This window comes from Accipiter gentilis, chromosome 5 (genome assembly GCF_929443795.1).
Source record: "Accipiter gentilis chromosome 5, bAccGen1.1, whole genome shotgun sequence".
Classification (NCBI taxonomy): Eukaryota; Metazoa; Chordata; class Aves; order Accipitriformes; family Accipitridae; genus Astur; species Astur gentilis.
Window position 1 is genome coordinate 41,606,994 of NC_064884.1, and position 19,951 is coordinate 41,626,944.

Sequence of the window (19,951 nt, forward strand, 5' to 3'; positions counted from 1 at the left end):
GTCAATCTTTCTGCAAACAGACAAGTTGTTAGTCTGGCAAGATGTAATTCCATTTTCCTTAGCAGTTTGATTTCCTTTTGCCTTGTGTGTGCTTAAGCATGTCACTAGTCTTATGCTGAATTGATGTTGACTCTAAGGTACTTTTTTGAGTAATTCAAGGGAAGGATATTTGTGAAATGATTGTGATTTGCTTTTTATCTATAGTAAATGCAGGCTATCAAGAGAACTTAAAAATACTAAAAGTATAGGTGCATCTGTATGTAATTTTCAAAGTCATGGTATGGCCACATATGATGGTTGTAGTTCCTAGTGCAAAGAACCAGCTGGCAGATGATTTTACTTGGTTTTTTTTAATAAGGTATGAAGGCATAACACGTATCTGAAAAAGCTGAGAGATTGGTATGGTTTAGAGTTTACTTAAAGCAACTCTAATTTAAGGCATGTTGATTTCTTCAGAAAGCTTTTGTTAGTTTGGATAGAGGCCATATTATGTAAGATATAATTACTTGGAATCAAAGTAGCGATTTTAATAGGGAAACAGTTTAAAGCTTGATGTGGTCTCTGTTGTGGCAGTAACATTCAAAGTGTTGGTGCATACAGGAATGAGACACAGGTGACGTATGTTTATAAAGGCACAGTTTCCTTATTTACTGTATCACAAGAACTGTGTCTCATTTCCCTCCAGTTACCTTGCTGATTGGTGACTATTCTGACTGCCTACAGTCAGGAAAATGAGAAAATAATCAGGAAAAACTTCAGATTTCATGTTATCCAAAGTGCTTTGAGGCTGCAGCTTGCAACTCCAGTCTGTCATCGTCTTGTGGAAAAAACTCCAAGAGGTGCCACACAGTCAGCGTAGACTCCGCTGCAGCCCAAGAGGAGTATTTTGTGTGACTTTACCCAGTATGAGATGGGGTCAAGCCTGCCATCAGAGATGTGTTCAGAGGTTCAAGAGATCTAGTACTGTTGGCTAAGTAGCCACAGCTGAGGTGTTTTTAATCCTTTTTCCTGATACTGAAAAGAATTGTTAAAAACCTCCTTAAATTCCCTTTGACCAGCTACTTCATTTTTCTTGTGTTTTTGTCTTTGCCCTAAATGGAGTCAAGGCAGTCTGGAATAATGTGCGTGGAATCAACAGGCCATTTTTTGTTGCATACGGTTTTCCTTTGAGATGACCTTTGAGCCTTGTTAGTTGCATTTCCATTTAGGGAATCCTTAAACTATTTGACATTATTGGGGGGGGCGGGCTTAGATAGGATTAGAATTTTGAATGTTTGTTTTCTGATAGTAAATTGCCTTCTTGTGTGTCCTCCAAAACTTCACACAGAAAATACTATAAACAAGACTGCTTTCAGAGAGGTGACAGCAGAGATGGCAGCAGAACCAGAAGCAGCTTTTGGGGTGAGGAGGTCCGTGGGGCAGAGCAGGATGTACCGAGCACAGTGGCAGGTGACTGCTAAGGCTAGTGCCCTGCGCATATCCTGCTCAGCTGCAGCAGGAAAGTGTCTGGCATTGAAAATGTTCCATGTTCCCTGAAGTATGCTGGAGACACAGGATTTCTCAAGAACCTGGAACATTTTAAGTTTTGGAGAAACTGTGCCTTAGTGCAGCACCAGGGAAGGTTCTGGAGAGCAGCTCCTCATTGGGTCATTCTTGACCTCTTCCTCACACATCCAAATTCTGGGAAGGCAAAGCTCAACAAGAGCTAGATTGTACCAGGAGCAGCGAAGGCTTTTGCCTGTGCTCGTCAATGCATCTTGGAGTTTCACATTAGTGTCTAATCCTGTTTTGGAAACTTAATTCCTTTTCCTCCTCTTAAGTCATATGTGATTTGTACAAGCTGTTCAGATGATGTTTCACTACTGTGTTGAACATAAACTTTGGTTTCCTCTGAGTTCTCCAGTGTTCATGTCCATATCGGTGAACAGGGATTGAAGGCGGTCCTGGGGCTGAGTTGCTGCTCTCTTATGCAGCTGTGGGCATCTGCATAATTGGCAGCTCATCTCACCCAACCCCTCCTGCTCTGTCTGTGTGCCTTCCCTCCCTGCCCAGCAGGAGCAATTGTGGAGAATTCTCTGGCATGAAGATCTCTCTGTCTTAAGAACAGTCCTGCATTCTAGTTTGACACCTGTGTGAAAATTTCACCAAGGTTCTCAGCCCTAAGACAAAGTAGAGAATGTTATCAGCAGTGGAGGAGTTAACTTGCTAAAAGCGTTTTTCCTGTTTAAAGCTTTTATGGTACTCTGTGAAGTGGCATCAACAGTCACCTTGGGAAAGGTCAGATTATTATTACATGGTCAAAATATTTCTCGTATGTTTACTACAGGTTTATCAGGCACTAAAGGGATGAACCAAGTCAATGAGTTGCTGACTGACCAGCTGCACAAGCTTTGGACAAACTGGCTGAGGGGTTGATTTTCAAAGTTATGCCTCTTTTACTGAAGGTACCAGCCTGGCACAGACTTATTTTGCCATGGAGTAAGGTGCAGGTCTTATTGCTGGAGGGTTTTGTGGTCCACAGGTCACTGGAACTAGTTCAGAGTTATTTTTATTGTATTCGTTTCCTTCGGATCTATACAGGATGCTTCTTTTAATGTCCTAGTTTTTATTATGATTATAGATTGTGAGTGCCAGCTGTGAAGGAGGCAGTGCCTGTAATTGCAATTCTGCCTGGGAGTGCCTGGCAGTGTGTGTCCTTCTATAATGTCAGACTTTATTTGAAACAGACTTTTGTTTGGATGCCTCACTGAATAATCTGTCAATAGCTGAAATAATACCTTGATCCCAGAGTAAGTGGTGCTGCCAGAAATCCCACTTGCTTGTCTGGCTAGTTCCATGGTCACAGCTAATAAACTGTCTTTGCTCACACTGCAGCTCATTTTACTCCTGAATTGCCCTTTCTGCTATAGATCTGCACGTGCTGGCCAAATTGGGTTAGTTACCAATTAATGTAATGTATACAAACAACTGCTTGCTCTGCTGTTCTGAGCCCAACTCTGTCTACGCTTGGGGTTATCTCATTCCTGCAATGCTCCTTGTGAACCTGTGAACTTCTGGGGGAATTTAATGTTGGGAACACCAACGCAGACCACCTGCCTGACTTTTGGCTGACCATGGCTAAAAATCATAGCCTAGCTGGACTTCTCATTTTGTTGCTTGCAGTTGTGGTGTGAAGACAGTTGTGTCTAACAATTTTCCCTCTTTTTTAATTAAGGTTGGGTACAGTGTGAGGGAGAGAGAGGAACGTAAGGGGCCCACGAACCAGTTCCAGGGTTCATGAAGCAGCAATAAAGGTGCTATTATAAATGAGCAATGGCTTGTAAAGGGTTGCAGTCTGCTAATGTAGGTTACTGGGTTGATACCATTGATTTAATAACGGTCCTTTAATCTGTTCAGATATTTTGACAGTCCTTTCAGTTTGAATATGAGGAATTGGTCCCTTGAGAATTTTTGATTATTTCTCTGGGTCATTTTAATAGTTGCAAAACCTGTCAAATAATACTCAGCTGCACAGCACACTGCTATTTCTGATCAAACTATGAAGATAGCCGCAGTAATTGCAGTGGTGTTGAGGTGATTGTTGTGCAACAAGCTGTAATTTGAAAATGGGTACCACTGCTTGGCCAGTGTGGTGGTATAGTTTAGAAGCTTTTAAAATACTACCTTCTGATACCTTTGTTTTGTTATCTACTGCTTATGTCTGATTAGCATGTAATGAAAACAGCACGCGTGCCCATCTTCTTAGCCTTTGCATTATTATTACATGTTTACAAAGCAATTAATGTTGTGGAGAAACTGGGAAGTGCAGCAAGAGCCTGTGTTTAAATAACCAGTTGCACACTTCTGTGCACTATTTGAACGTGCCATATGGTGTATGATGTATGGTAGTTTGTGTATTGACAGTTGGTCAGTGTATTATGAAGCCTATGGTATCATATGATTGGGTTAGTTTGCCCTACGGAGGCTGCTGTTAACAAGAAGAAAGGACTGTGTGTTTACAAACCTTTGAAGACAGAAGTGTGTTATGCAGTCAGTGCTGCTTCTTCACCTTGCAGCTCATACCAATGGAGCTTAGTTATGTATTCTCCTTTGAGATCTCTTTGGAAACCGAGTTAAAGCAGATGATCCAGGAGGGACTTAAGGAGTAAAGCAATCTGAACCAACCCAGTTAAAACAGGAATATGAATACTGCCCTCGTTTGGAAAGGGGTGATCAGTAAGTAAGGAAGCCAGCAATAAATGATAAAAAAGAATACCAAATTTCTGAAAGTCTTCCTAGTTTGTGGAGGTAATGTTTTATGTTGTGTGTATACTGTTATACTTTTGAAACTGAAATGGTGCTTTACGTTGTCAGTAACACCTGGGTGTTAGCACTATCTTCTTTCCTTACTTAATGAGGGATATGGGGGGCTTAAAAACAAGATAGTCAAGCAGCAGTAGGTTAATGTTTAGTTTTAGCAGTATCTGTTTTAATTGCTGTACGTTTAATCCTCAGTTGCCCTGGTGTGGATGATCTGGTTGCAAATTAACCACACCATTGATAAAGGCGTATGTGAGCTCCATTCACAAGCAGCTCAGTCCTGGCAGAGCACAGCAGCCTAGGTGTGGTGCTGGGAGAACATGTGTGTGCTGCTTTCAGGCTGGGGAGTCATATCACTCTTTTCTTGCCCTGTGAAACTCCAGCTAATGAAGCTACAGAGCTGAGGTGGCTCCAAGCAGAGCTGGCTTTTGCCTTTTGCCACCATATTCTCAGAGCAGGGACCCTGGAGAAGAAGCTGCAGAGATCTCCTAGCAGGAGGTGAACCCCACTTCTGCAACGTGGAGAGCATACAGGAGCTAATGATGTTAATGTCAATCCAGTTGATGAATCAACCCCAAAATTTCACCTGCCTGAATGTAGGTGTCTAGTGGAAGGCTTGTGGCAGTGTGCTAGTTAACCCGGATGCAGGGCTGGCAGGCTGGAAATGGAAGCACTGCTCTCTACAGGGGTTTGGCAAACTGGCTTTGTCCTGCAGGGCTACTCAAATTAAAAAAATGTAACTTGGCCTACATGAAGGTGCCCTGTGGGAGCAGCCATGGTGTATGGTGCAGAATGTGGTCTGGTGGAGACCTTTGGGAGTGTATATGCAAAGACCTGTTGAGAAAGATCCCTCTTCCAGGACTGCTGCAGATGCTAGGCAGTGTGGCTGTGTGAGATGTCTGCTTGAAAAGGAGCTAGCAAGAATGTTGTGTTTGTGAGCTGCTTTGCATCAACTGGCCTGTGGAACAAGAGTCTCCCCACAGTGGATCACAAAGATGATACAGGTGTTGCTGAGGTAGCCTTTGTGTAAAAGCAAGTTTCATAACATTAACGATGGCACGAATGGGGGAGGTGGTGCTCCTCCTGAAGATGCCTGGATTGCCTTGTGGATGAAATCCAATTACACAAAATGCTGAGCCATTCATTTACAGATGAGTAATGTGCTGTAAATTGCAAGGTCATGGATCAGCAGCAGAGGATGATTAGAGGACGCTACATGCACTGTGTGGTACCAGCCACCAGTTCAGTGTGCTAGAAAATGTTCATGAGGCTCAAGGATGCAGTGGGAGGAGATGCAGTCAGTAAAGACAAGGAAACGTTGGTATAACTTCATAAAATATTAGCAGGCTTTTGTTTTAATAACTAAAGTTTGACTTGTTTAAACTAAAAGTGGAAACAAACCCTCAAACCTGAGCTGATGGAATTACACTTTTTCTGTTATTTCTTCTCCCTCCAGCCTTCCTTCTTTCTCTCCCTGCTTCTCCTCACTGCCCCCATCCCCACTGAAAAAAAGGGAAAGAAATAATTTAAGGAATAACACTGGTAAAGCAGCTCTAGGTGGTAGAGGGGAAATCGCAAGTTATTGTTGCTGGCTGTTTGCACAGGTTGGTTTGTTTGTTTTAACATACTGATCCTGTGTTTTAGGGCTTCCACTTAGTGTTTGCAGATGCCATGCAGGAATCCTTGGGCCTGGCACGCTGCTTTGGCCAGTGGGTATCTGTTCTATTCTCCAGAATCAGATGAGCTGCAGCCCAGAAGAGATATTTTCAAGGTGAACTGCCTCTTTGAGTAGTGTTAAACTGTTTGGGATCCCTGGTCTGTCTTGCTTGAGGTTACATCAACAGATTTGGACTAAGGAAAGGATTTTTCTTATATCAGGTTACTGGACAGTTTAGAAGGGTTTTTTGCATGGCCTGTTTCCTAGAACCGTTGGCATTTTCACTGCTGAACTATAATTCTTTCAGGACTGAGACAGAAATTTCACTACGCAAGCAAGTAGCTTCAAAAGACAAAGCTTCTTGCTTGCATGAGAGAGAAGTAGAAGAAATAATTAGCTCGTTTTTATCTACTTTGACCTGGGACTTTGAGAGAAGTAAAGATACGGTGGTAATAACTGTCCTTATTTCCTGGCATTTGCTTATCAGCATTAATGACTTGTGCACCATAGCAGCAACTTATCAAAGCTTCTGATTTTTCTATATGTGGGACCATTTCCTTAACTGTTAATGCAAGTCTGTACTCCAGTTAAAAGGCCAAAGAATGGGTGCTCAAGATGAGTGTAGATATGAAGTGTCAAATTCCTTTGTTCTCTTTCTCAAAGGACAAAGATGCGAACAGGAAATAACTAAGCTTTATTTCTTTTCCTGTAAGTCTCTCTTGAATATATTTAGGAGGAAGAGAGTCATTTCAGAAATACATTCCACTCTCCTTTTGACAAAACCAGGATTTGTAGTAATTTTGTTGGCACTGCATGAAAGTGCCGTGAATGAAACACTTGAACCCTGTCCTTATCTGCAAGTCCATCAAACCATTTCATTGTATCCCAAAGCTGTAGGTGCATTTTCTTACTGGATTGTGTAAGTGATCATTTTATTAATCAGATTCTGTTAGAGGAGCAGGCCAGAAGAGTGTGTGCAATATTTGCTAGGAGGAGCCTTGTGTAAATATAAACCTTAAAAGTTAATTTTACAGATAGATATATATATAAAATTAAAAGACCATAAAAATACTGTACTCAGTGTGGATGTGACTGTTTCATTACAAATATTAAATATTTAAAAGGCAAGTAATCACAGTTGTATATATTGTGGGTTTAAATTCTTTCATTAATAGGTATGGAAAATGGTGTTATGCTTGAGCCAGATCTGAACAGAATTTCTTTAGATCACGAAAGGCCACTTTGGGGTAAGGATGTCAGCTTTGCTGCTGCTTCTCATCAGATAAGCATGCATTCTACGTGGGTTTTACAGAGCTGAAGTCATGATATGTGTGTGCTGATATATAATGGCTGACAGTTGTATTCCACTATGGATTGCTGGTAGACACCTAAACGTATGGATTGCCAATACTTTCCAAATAACAAAGCAAAATATTTCAAGAAACTTGAAGCATACCGTTGTTTTCAAAAGTTCTTGGAAAACTGGCAACAGATCCATTTTCGTCATTTATTACTGCCTGCTGGAGGGTGATTGCTAAGTGTGTTGAGGAGATGATATGTGAACACTTCTAAGTGTATAATTATTAGTAATTCAGTAGGATCTCTATTATTCCAACTATGCAAGTATTGATGAGATATCTGATCACCTTTTCTGCAGGATGGATGAATGTGAGAAGGGTAACACAGATCTCTTAACTTTTAAAAAACATAGAAAAATAACATAGAAAAGATTTTTTCCATCTAATAGATGATTTCATATATATTTTTAAAAGGTTTAAAGTGATTGACAGTTTGTGACTGCCAGACTTCTTGATTCAAAGTGTATTTCTTTGTGCTTCATTGCAGTATGTTGCTGTTCTGCAAGAGCTTAGCAGCTGATTGCTCACAAGAGGAAAAGAGAAACAGAGCTGCATTTGGAGGAGGATGTGTCATAGCTCTGAACTATTAATTAAACTGATTTCTAAAAAAAAGATTAAATAAGGCTGATAGCAAATTAAGTTGAAAACCTGTGCTGCTATTATTGGAAATAACAATTACTGTCAGCTGTTACTTGAAGCTGCAGCATGTATCTCATAGCCATGGAGTAATGTTGTTTGGAAGGGACCTGTGGAGGTCATTTCACCTAACACACTGCTTTAAACTGGGCCAACTGCTTTGTTACTTGTGTCGGAAATGAATGTAATAATGCTGGAAATAAGCAGTGGTGCAGTTTTACTCTGTGCTCCTGGTATTGAGTGTGTAATTAGATCTGACAAAGCAGAGAGTATGCACTTGCCCACCACTCTAGGCTAAAATAGTGCTTTCAGTAAATAATTAGTGGCTGAAAACTTTCTTATTAAACTTTTTGATTAGCAGTGTAGCATTGCTCTGACTTCTGGTGATTGTCACTAACTAACGCTTATTACCTAACAAACAATACTTCATGGAAGTAGGAGCCTGCCTGAATTCTTGGGCTGATACATTGTCTGAAAAGATCCTGTTTTAAATGATTTCACAGGGCTCTGAATTCCACTGGTGCAGAATTAAAAACATGATGGTGTGGTCAAAGTCATCTTGGCTTGTGGAAGATGAGTTGTGGATATTTTACAGGTTATCTGCATATTAATTTTGAGTTGTATTTGTGCTGTCTCACAATATTTAAATAGTCTTTCAGCTTCCGAGTGGGAGCTATCTTGACAGAAAAAATACGTAAAATGTAAAGGAAGTAAATGAACACAATCTTTCCGGTGATAATTTAAAATGATAAAACAAGCAGCATGTAAATCAAATAATCTGTTTTAATAATCAAACCATTTAAGTCCTTTTCCATATTGCTAATATTCCCCTTGTGTTATCATTGTTTAACAACTCAGTACAGTTGGCATTTAGAAACTCACTCCTTTTGCAATGAATGATGAATGCATAAATAACAGCACTCCTCCTGCTCAGATGTTCTTCCATTGAAAGAATGTGAAGTGCTTACAACTGTTGTGCAAATTCATTTGCTTATCTTGCCTATCCTACCCTGGACTTCCATATCCACAAGGATATTTGAAGAGTTCCCTGTATTGTTCCTTCCGTTCTTCCCTTTTTGAAGTTGTCTTTTCAGTGAGAGGGAAAAAGATCCTGATACTGAATCAGCTGGGTTGGTCACACTCATGACTTCAACTGAAAGCACTACACTTGGTTGTAGTAAAAAACCCCTCTTTATATCTAAACCAAACTTTCTGTAAAATATTAGTTGCTCTGTAACTGGAAGAACAAACCTTGTGTATTTACTAGGCCTTTTTGGCACTGATACATGTACTTAATCTCGTTTCTATAAGGCTTGAGGGTTTGTCTTCCAGGGCACCTGCTGCTCAATTCTTGCTAACGGGAGAGGCTGAGAGATGGCAAAGAGGGGATTTCACTGCAGTTCTGGTTCAGATTGCCATTAGGTGGCACAAAGCTTTTCCAACAGAAAACAGAAAATACAAGAAAAAAAGTCCCACAACAAACCTGACCCAAATCTATGACCAAAGAGTGGGAAGCTCTTCCTGACTAGACATGCTTTCAAGGAAGCACGAGGAAAAGTCCTTTCTTTCAACCCGAATAGTTAATGGACACATTGTGTTGAAACTTATGTGCTTTGTGATTTGCAAACTTAGTTTTCCCCTCCATTGCTTATAGCTCTTTCTTCGTGTTAGCTGGCTGAAGTTGTTGGTATCTGTCCCACAGGGAATGGTGTCAGTGATAATCTGGACTTGGGGTGGCCGAGATCACGGCTGTCCGTCATTGTCCCTTCAGCAGACGTGGCAGAAGGGAATCTTTGGCAAAGGAGCTGGATGGGCAGCTGTAGGTGGAATATCTTCATCTGCTGCTCTGAGACTCAGCAGTTTGTCTGCCGAAGCCCTTAGTTGGTAATCTAATGTGCTGCTTACGAGCCAAAACCACAAGAGCTGTGTTAAGTCACAATGTGCTGTAAAACACATAAATGCCTAAAGAAGTCTGCCTGGTTTCATGGCCAGAAAACAAACAGTCCTGTTTAAGGACTACATGCTCAATATTTGTGTTTAGGTGAGATGGTGCAGATCACTGTAACAACTCTAAAAGAAACCCTGATTACGCAGAAACATAAGCCATATCTGTGCATTACTTGCATACTTTGCATTATTATTTTTGCATGATTTGCATGGCCTGTATTAGTGTAAATAAGGCATCTAATTTTGTTTTAGATCTAATGTTACCAAAGGCTGAAGCAAAATTTTTGGAGTGCTTGCAGATGGTGTACTGTATCTTAATACTGCAAGATGATTCTCGGGGTCTTTGAGCCCTGTATCAAAACAATGCTGTATTCAGGAGACTCCAGCAGCATTCACAGATCAGCATGGGACACGAGCTTAACAAATGCAGAATATTCCTTTACAGCAGAACAATGAAGCATCTGAACATCAGCATTTCATGGCCAGCTGACTGCAAAAGGAGTCTCCGAGCATCTACAAAGAAAATCTGTGAAATATTGTGATTGTACCTTGGCACCTAGGCTTGTGGAATAAATAGAGGTGTAGTTAGACATCAGTACAAATTTCTGTTAATTGTGCAGTGTATACAGAAGATTGGGAAGGTGGTATAGTATACCATATATATGTAAGAAAGAGATGGCTTAGAAAATAAGGGTGAAAGTCATCATCAGTACAGTTGCTCATGTGGCTTTAGGTTATGTTTCTTTATACAAGGATGCTGCTGTATCAGGGTCATCAGCAGCGACTTGAATGGTTTTTGTTTCCTGAAGTTACTGGAGAAGTTAGAAGGAAGTAACAGGGTATCGGTCATGTCTTTGTTTTTCTGCATGTTTTTTGATCTTTCTGCTGCGTTGCAGGATTTTATAGTTCCTTCAGCATCGCTTGAAAGAAGGCTGTTATTCAGAAGTATAAGCTAGTCCTCACCTGGACACTGTTCAGACAAACCTACCGTTGCAGAATTCATGCACCACTGAACCAGGGCGATGAAATCAGATGGTACCTTCTGCATGATGCAAATCTGTCCAACCACCAGTCATTAGTCTGGTTTTGCCTTTTGTCCTGCAGTTTTATCCACTGATATATTTGAAGGTAGCAGACCCTTTAACACAGTGGTGTATAATCTGATGAACAAAGCTGAATTACCAAAATTGAAGGCTGAGATAATAATGGGTGGCAGATTACAGTTAATACGGATATAGGGTTTGGATAGAGGAGGTGGTGAATGAAGGTAAAGCATCTTTTTTTAAGTATCTGAATGCTGTAATGTCAGAGTGGAAGAAACATAATGGATCATGAAGTCAGTTGCTGTTCAGTACAGGAAGCCAAATCTAAACGCATCCATAAAATAAGTTCAGCAATATCCGGCAGGGCTCACTAGTCCTTGCAGCTTCTATTGAAAGCTCTTCCAGGACTCCTCCCTTGACAGCTAGCTTTCAGTTTCAAGCCTGTGTTGGCCAGGGTAAGTCCATTCCCATTTTTCTTTTCTATGGGCCTGTGTAGTTTTTTGTCTAATTAGTTCTTCTGCCTACGTGGCAAGATCTTATTCATCTACTGATGTATTTGTAGAGTGATTACTTCCATTTTTTGCTCCTCCTCAGTAGTTCTAGGAGTCTTACACATTTAAGTTAGTTCTCTTACATGACAAGCTCTAGGCTCTTCTGTACACGTGCTCCAGTTGACTTCACGCGTGATGGGAGCAGACAGAAGAACCAATGTGACTTTTGAGCTTTCTTTTTCTTTTTAATATCCTTTAATAGATTATATGCTTTTATTTGACAGATTTAAAAGTTAGAGATTACAGGGAGATGGCAGTCTTTTGTTTGTTGCTATCCCAAGCCTGTTCTACTCTTTCCTGGTTAGATATAGGATCTTAGGATAATTCAGCCTCAGGAGGTCATTCAGGGCAGCCTCCTGCTCATAGCAGAGTAGTATGATTACTGCATTAGGATTTTACAGTGTTCCAGTCATTCACATGGAAGATGGGACTGTGTTTTACTGCTCTACCCAGAGAAATCGGGAGCAATCTTCTTTCCTCTACCTGTGCTCAATAGCAACTTTCTCACGTGTGGATTGGAATAAAACCACAAAGCATCATGTTGTCCCTGGAAGCTTTTCAAAGAACTTCCTTTTGTCTCATTATCTATTTCAAGTCTGCTTGCGCCTTCTGCTATGCTTCTAGAAATGTAAAAAGAGTACACAGTGCTTCCCTGCTGTCGGAGAGACAGCTCCGTCTGACGCAAATAGAAATGAAAGTTCAGTGACTCCTATGTTTAGTGGTTTGGCATTTTTTCAGTGCAAGGTTGGTACTTTAACTTCATGTTTAAGAAGAGGGTTTTTAATATTACTCCCCCTACATTTCACAGTTTTAGCCTTTATGCAGCATTCATTAGAGCTAGCTTACCATCCGTTTTCCATTTTCCTTTCCCCTGACCTTACCTAGTTGGTTTGCAGAGCTGCATGGATGAATCAAGGGTCAGCTGTGTTGGAGCTGAATCAGCCTTGTCAAATTACAGTCAGTTTGCTTAAACATTGGTTTGTGAGGAAGATGTGGCACCAGTCACTTATAGTTTACTATTTTCTTTTGAAAAAAATTACATCATTACAAAGGACTCTTCTAACCTTATTTCCAAAGCTGACTGTGAAAATTGCAGATGAATGAAGTATTCCTCACCCTGCCCTTTCTGCTCCCTCTGTACAGGAAAGGAGTGGTGCAGAACGCGCACTGAATGGCATTTCCTATTTTGTTAAACTGGCAACATCTGAAAACTGAATCCATGCAGGACAACTGCAAGCAAAAATTTCACCTGCACGTTAAATGAACTTAAATTGCAGTTTTTCTGGCCTTCGGGATGGATCAAAATGTCATACACATGCATATTCAGAATCGTGACAGACTTGGATTGTTTTCCTAGTACAGGGAGGTAATACTGACTGGACAGTTTTTTGGTCTGTTTTTCCAAGTGCAGCAAGAATATTTTAGCTATCATTCTGCCAACGCAAATCCTGTTTATCTGAGTTCTCCTGTGATGAGGATGATTTGCTATAATACAGTTTGAGCAATTTACTGTAAGACTTGAAAGTCATTCTTCCCTGCTGCTTGACAGCTGAGTTTATTTCGAAATTTACCTAAAATAAAGTCTATAAGTAGCACTGAATTCTCAGTAGAGAGACCTGGTATCACATATAAAAGGCACAATTGTCTTGACTCACACAGTGTGAAGTATGCTTAAGCAGTCATCTTACTTCCCAAAGCAGGAGAAGAATAGTTGTTTCTTTGTGTCAGTACATCTGGCTATACATTCTTGCATTTAAAAGCAGGTAAATGCAATTTCACTGCCAGAAGTCTACTTAAATTCCACCTCCCCCCCTCAGTGAACATATCCTAAAGGCCTTGACTATCCATGTACATCTCTTCATGAACATGAGTTTTAATTAGATGTCTTCATGCATGTTTGCGATGAGAATGGACTCAAAGCCTGCAGTGATGGATTTTTAATGTATATATTTGGTGGTAAAAAATAACTAAGACCTAGGACCCCCTTTGGGGGAGTAACCCAAATCACAGAGAGTGTTTGCAATGGGAGAAGGAATTGTCCCTCTTCTGCATGCCAGCGAGGTGTACAGCTGCTAGATCATTCTTCCTCCCATGCACAAAGGAGGAAGGAAGAAAAAGCAGTATGCTCATACTAAATATTTCAGTTTGTGCTTTGGAGTTAATGAGTAAGTTGGAAATAGATAATAGTTTGAAATGATCAGCTTTTATTCTTTAATCTACACTGGTACTAGGTTAGCTGTTGACTATCTAGCACAGGCTGATGCATCTGTAGCACTCCTGTATCTGTCCTGAATTATTTGCTTTTGCTTTTTTTTATTAACAATTCCTTTGCTTTAAGCCACTGCTGTACAGTTAAACTGAAAGTCCATCTTCAGTTAATGGCTGTGTTGTGGCTTCTTGTGAAGATGTTCTGTTTCTGGAGCATCCCTGTAGCATCGGGACACCAAGGACTTTTACTGAGCACCTGCTAATGTGGGAAAGCTTTAGCATGTCTGCATGTATGTAAAGCAGAATATGATGTCATTCTGTGATCAGTGGGAAGAAAGGAGTAGTTCCAGGTGAGAGGAGGTCTTTTCCCAGGGGAAAATGATCCATAATACTAATAGCTACACTTTAGCTCTCTTAAAAGTAACAGAAAATGAGATGACTGGTGACTTGACATGATTTTTCCAGCAGTGCTCTGCTCCTCAGATATTAGACAGATGGAGAGAAAGACTGGCAAAATGTGTTTCTGAGGAGCCGTTTCACACCCCAGCGAAGCCCAGCCTGTGATCTCACTGCAAACTGATCCCCGGGTAGCTGGCATAGGTTATCTCAAAAAGTATGCTGAATTCTAGAAATAGCAATAAGCCTGCAGAGTGCTGCCTGGTGTCTGATCCTGACAAGTTTCTGTTTATCTTTCGGTACAGAGGAGTTACCATACAAATGATTAATTAGGAATTCTCTTTATAATTTGAATTGCAGCATTTGGAGTGGTGATTGCATGGTATGGTGCCTTTGTTTAATGGTCTGCGTTCTGCAGATGTTGTTTTGGAGTATGGGTTCCAAGTCTTGCCAACTAACTCTTTTCTTTATTTGTACTGAGTGCATTTGAAGTTGCATCATTTCCTCGGTAAGAACAGTTTTATTTTTGACTGGAGTGTTTGTCAGGTGGGAGAAATCCTAAATGTGAGTGCTCTCTGGTGGCGAAGATTTCTGCTTGAGTTTTCTGATTTCTGCAGGGTATTTTCCAATGGCAATTGGATGTGAACATAGGACGTCTGGACTTGAGGATATGTTTTTTTCCAACAATCTTCCCTAACAATAAAAACTACAAAACAAAGAGCGAGACTTTTTCTTGCCTCGGTAGTCTTCTTTCCTAGACAACAGTTTCTATCCCTTTAAATGATTTATAGTCTGTGACTTACTGGTTTATATTTTCTCATTATCAATCGAGGTTTTAACAAGGTAATAAAAATTAGTATAAAAACTTCTCATGACAGAGCTGATGTTCCTCATCAAAATAACACACAAGGATTAAATACTGTGAGTTTCTTTTTGGCTGCTGAGCTAGTGCAAAATTCAGAAAACACAGTAATTATTCAAATAGAATCATTACAGGGAAATCTTTCTCAAAGTTGCAGCACAAGATGATGTGATTTTTTACGATACATACAAAACAAGGTTTGACCCTGGGAGTGCCAACCCCCAGGAGTAGGTACAGGGGTTCCTTTTGTCAGGTGCGCTGTAAAACTGGATTTTTGTTATTAAAAGCAATCTGCGTGTTAGATGCTCAGTGCTAAAATGATTATGCCGTCCTTCATGTTGATGAGCTTTCCTGTGATGGAGTGCAATGCCCCAATTGATGAGCCTTTCCCAAAAGCACCAGATAGCTTTGTTGTCTGGTTTTGAAACCTTGCCTTGCAGAAGAATAGCAAATTTAACACAGCTTGTACCTCCCAGTTTGGACTGCCATCATTGGTTGTTTTCTTAAGTTTTCATGAGTTCTTCTTGGGCAAGGAAAACCACAAATCTCACACCAAAGTAATGCAGCTAGGAAAACAGCCACTGCTGTTCTTGGCCTGCTGCTGTGCAGAGCTGCACTGTGTGATGAAAAGAGGCTTTATCAGCAAGGAGGGGCAAGGAGTGATGGCTTCTTTTAGGAACATCTAAGCACAGCTCTGGAATTTTAACTCCAGTGCTAAGAAGTGAAGAAAAAAAAAAAAAAGAACAGAGAGATAAAGGGGGATGTCTGTTTTTCCTAAACTCTGTATCCTTAAAGCCAAGCTTGAGGGATGCCCATTTGTCAAGCCTGGAGATGGATCCTTCTCCCTCATCTCCATCTGCCTTTTGCCACAGAGATTGAAGACACAACTCATCGGAGTCTAGTAAAACCTTTTAAAACTTGACTTCTAGGCCAAATGTGAGATCTGTCATCTAAGCCCAGAGCTGTCGGGGAGCAAGCTGTTGGTATGTCAAACTGCTGTGGTATGTGTTTGGTGTCACAGCTGTAACGGCTCCAAAGCTGAGCCGTGCCCTGGTCAAGGGGGCTCCCCTGGAGAGGTGAGCTCTGACCGGCCGGCGGTGGGCCAGGCTGGCAGAGGCAAATCTGTAGGTTCTGCTTACGAGGCAGTTGGGGATGCTGAACTGTCAAGGGAGGAAACTTAAACTGTGCTCTGCGACCAAAAGTTTACATAATTCATTACTTAAGGAAGAGGTCAAAGTATTGGGTACTGTGATGGTGACCTGGCATGATACTTCACTAGGGATGTCGTTTTTTTTTGTTTGTTTGTTTGTTTTTTTTTTTTCCTTCTCAGCAGCTAAAACAAACCCCTCAACCTCTCTGTGCTAACCATGAACCCTCTGGCCATGCATCTGGCAGTACAGTGGGGCTTAAAACCTCATCCAGAAACTGCTGTATCTTTATTTTTATCATTAATAGTGCCTTAAGCAGTGCTTATGCGCCTGCTGTGTAGTGACTTTAGGCGAGCGGTCTATATGTTCTCCATTGGGCAACTTGCTTTCTTTGGATGACACATCTCCAAAAAGATGGGAAGGATTCTGCTGATTTTGATGTCCTTGTAATGGTTTCCCTTACATATGTATGTCCCAGTGTGACTTGATCTCCTTAGTAGAAACAGTGTTGTGTGTGTTTGTTTTTTCTTAAGCTCTCCTATGTATATGTAGAGTCCCACATGTGCTCCTGAGAGGGCAGAAGACGAGCAGCCTGTTATCTGATCTCTTTGCACCCACGTGTGTCTTCTGCCTGTTTGGCATCTTTCAAATACCACAATTCCCAGCTGTTTTGTGCTTCCAGGAATTAAAATTAGGGATGGGAAATGATAAGGACTGAGCATGTGAGGCTTCCTGTGTTGCCTAAGTCTGTCTTAAGAATGAGGCTGTGATCCTGTATTTCTTACCAGGCTTGCGTGCTAGTTGCTTAGTGGTGTTGCCTGTGCATTACCCATCATTTTTGTTGTGAGTTAGCTGCTGAGCTGTGGTTGGTCTTGCTAATTATAAAGACCTTTTCTAAAACATTTTTGGTAGCTCTCAAACAGCATTTATCTCTAAAATATAAAATATGTTTTGCATTTTAAGTTCACTAATGTTTTGGGAGATGCATATCGGGACTACCTTCAGCTAAAGCTGAGTGCATGAACAAAAAGACATTTTGCAATTCTTGTGCCTTTTCAGTGAAGTATGTCTGGAGGAGGCTGCAATTAGAGGCAAAAATCACTTTTAGAAAGTAGAATGCTGGTTGCTAGATTGTATTTCTTGAGTTTTATTACACCTGCTAAAAACTAACACTGCCAAGATGCTGCAGAAAATTCTCAAATGAACAATAGAAAATGTCAAGCCTGTCACCACATGGGGGTGGTAATAAATTCAATAAAGTAATGCTAGAATTTGTGCTGGAGTCCATCAAGGATTAGGAAGGCCCTTGTAGTCTATAGAGGTGTTGTGGTGCCATCTAATGTTGTAAGATTTAAATACAGGGTGCAGACAGGTACTTAATGGTAGAAATGCTATAGTTTGCATGTTGATCTCTAAATCTGCTGTCATCCTTTCTCCTCCGGAGAAGCAAATGCAGTATGAATTCTTCAGCTGTTAATCTGAAATTCCTTCTGTGCTCTGCTAGATAAATTTCAATAAAATGTGAATTAATTTGGAAATATCTTTTAACTTAAACAAACATCAAGTTATTTTCTGTCTTGTTTGCAGAAAAAATACTAAGGACCAGGTGGGGTTTAGGAAAGGTGTAGTTTAGGGTTGTTTCACACATTCTTAAAAAGCTTTCACTTCTGATTTAGTAGCAGTGATGATACCAAAGTGCCTTCTAGCAAAAAGGGTGGAGTGGAAGCTAATTGTGAGAGCTGAAAGGCTGTAATTTGCTTCTTGGCTTGTATCTTTGTTTACTTTCTTGCAAATGTGATTAGACCTCTGGCTTCAAAACTTCTGCTCTGGCCTGAGCTGGATTATGGACTACTGTAGAATGTGGAAAAAGAATTTGCCTTTAAATCCCCTTTGTGAAGCAGATTATATAAACTCATCACAGACTCGTGCTTACTTATTGTCAGTGTAGAAACAGTACGTTATATTAACTTAAATCTTGCTAAAGAATTTCTTAGAAACATTTGTTTCTGGCAGCATGTTAATGGCAACAGAAATACCTGAATATGTAGAAAGCCAGCTTGATTGTGTCAGCAAAGCAGAAGTTTGCTATACTCAGAAATATAGTCAGTATTTGTACCTCAGTAATCTGATCAGTCATGCATTGGTAAGTGAAATAGCAGTAGACGTTTCCTTTGTAGCTGGTAAGATTCAAAGCTAGCCCTAGTTCTTAGTCCTTGTAACATCAGGTCTCTACATAATATGCTAACATACCATCTAGGCCACACTGGTCAGATAATGTCCGTAGTCAATGTTTTATTGTAATATTTCAGTACAGTGATGGATTGAAGAGCTCACCTGATGAAAGGGGCAACTTGCTTGGAAGACATATTCTGACTCTCTATGTCTGACTAATCCCTTTCTCCCTTTTGTCTCATCCTGGGTAGGTTTGAAAAAGGACGAATTTATACGTTTATTGGGGAGGTGGTCGTTTCCATGAATCCTTACAAAAACTTGAACATCTATGGGCGTGACATGATTGAGCAGTACAAAGGCAGGGAATTGTATGAGAGGCCTCCTCACCTCTTTGCAATTGCTGATGCTGCTTACAAAGCAATGAAGAGGCGATCAAAAGACACCTGTATTGTAATATCAGGTAAGCTGAAAGAGCTTTTCATTATGATGAACGCTTGATCTTTGTGAAATTCTAGGCAGAGAAAGGAGAATGAATTGGCTAATGACAGCATTTTATAAAAGAAAACTTAATCAATCTTAAACCTGTTTATTTGCATTTGAATTCGTGTGTGGAGACCTTACAATTATTTTGTATCAAATTCAAGAGCTGGTGTCAGTCATTAGCTTAATCTGTGCATGCAAAGTGATAACTAGAACATCAGTCCTCTGCTTGCTCTGCCTGTGTGAATGGAGATCAGTGAGAACAGGGTTCCTGTCTGTCTTTAGAGAACTGCTGATTTTTGTCCCTTAGATGACTGGCCAATGTTTTGTTCTCTGTTTCGATGGCCAGACTCATTGCTTGTCGTGGCTCTAACAGTGGGAGCAGTGCTTGTACCATGAACGGTCACTATCTGGATCCTGGCACTTCGTTTCCTTGATGTTCCCGTGCTTTAGCAGCCCTGAAAAGCGAGAGACCCGAGATGGTGTGCTGAACAGTAGCCTCTTGTATTGCAGTTCCCGGTACTGCTGCTAGCCAAGCCTCTGCATGCCAGTCTTTCTCCTCTAACAATATTCCTTTTGATCCTCTGTGTGCCAGGCCTTTTACCGACCTGTGAAATCTTACATCATAACTGCTTCTAAGTCAGCATAGCAGCAACAACCAAGGCAGGGTTATGGCTATATTTAGAAAACGTTCAAAGTGCATGCAAATAAGATTGCTTTAAAAAAAACAGTAACAAAACCCCCAAACGCAGAATTAAGATATACTGTTCAGTGATTTGCTTTGCTTTTTTTGATCTGTTTTGTCACCTTTGTATTTATGCCCTCAGGTGAAAGCGGGGCTGGGAAAACTGAGGCCAGTAAATATATTATGCAGTACATAGCAGCCATTACTAACCCCAGTCAGAGGGCTGAGGTGGAAAGGTAAGGGCTTTGCAGAAAAATAAGTGCAACTGTTTTATTTATGGATCTCTTTCTGTGGACTGTGTAGTGCCATGTTATTAGATGGTCTCTTGTACTAATTACATGCTGATTTTTACAGCATTTGCTTAACTTCTTCAGATACTACTCTTGCTCTGGGAATTTTGCATTACTGATTGCTAAAATCATATAGAAAAGTTTATTTTGAAAGTTCGAACTTCCAAAATAAAAACAGTATCTAGAAATCATTTTTCCTGTGGCAAATTGCCTGAAATA

The 19,951-nt window shown here is 40.6% G+C and overlaps 1 protein-coding gene across 2 annotated transcripts in view; it reads left to right on the forward strand.

Annotated features, from left to right (window-relative positions):
- The window catches only part of MYO1D (myosin ID), a 162,452-nt gene that overhangs the window by 18,576 nt on the left and 123,925 nt on the right, over positions 1–19,951 (forward strand). For both annotated transcript variants that reach the window (XM_049799607.1, XM_049799608.1), the window contains exons 2-3: positions 18,529–18,737; positions 19,585–19,678. In XM_049799607.1, coding sequence (XP_049655564.1) covers positions 18,529–18,737; positions 19,585–19,678 — 303 coding nt within the window. The remainder of the gene's footprint in view (positions 1–18,528; positions 18,738–19,584; positions 19,679–19,951) is intronic.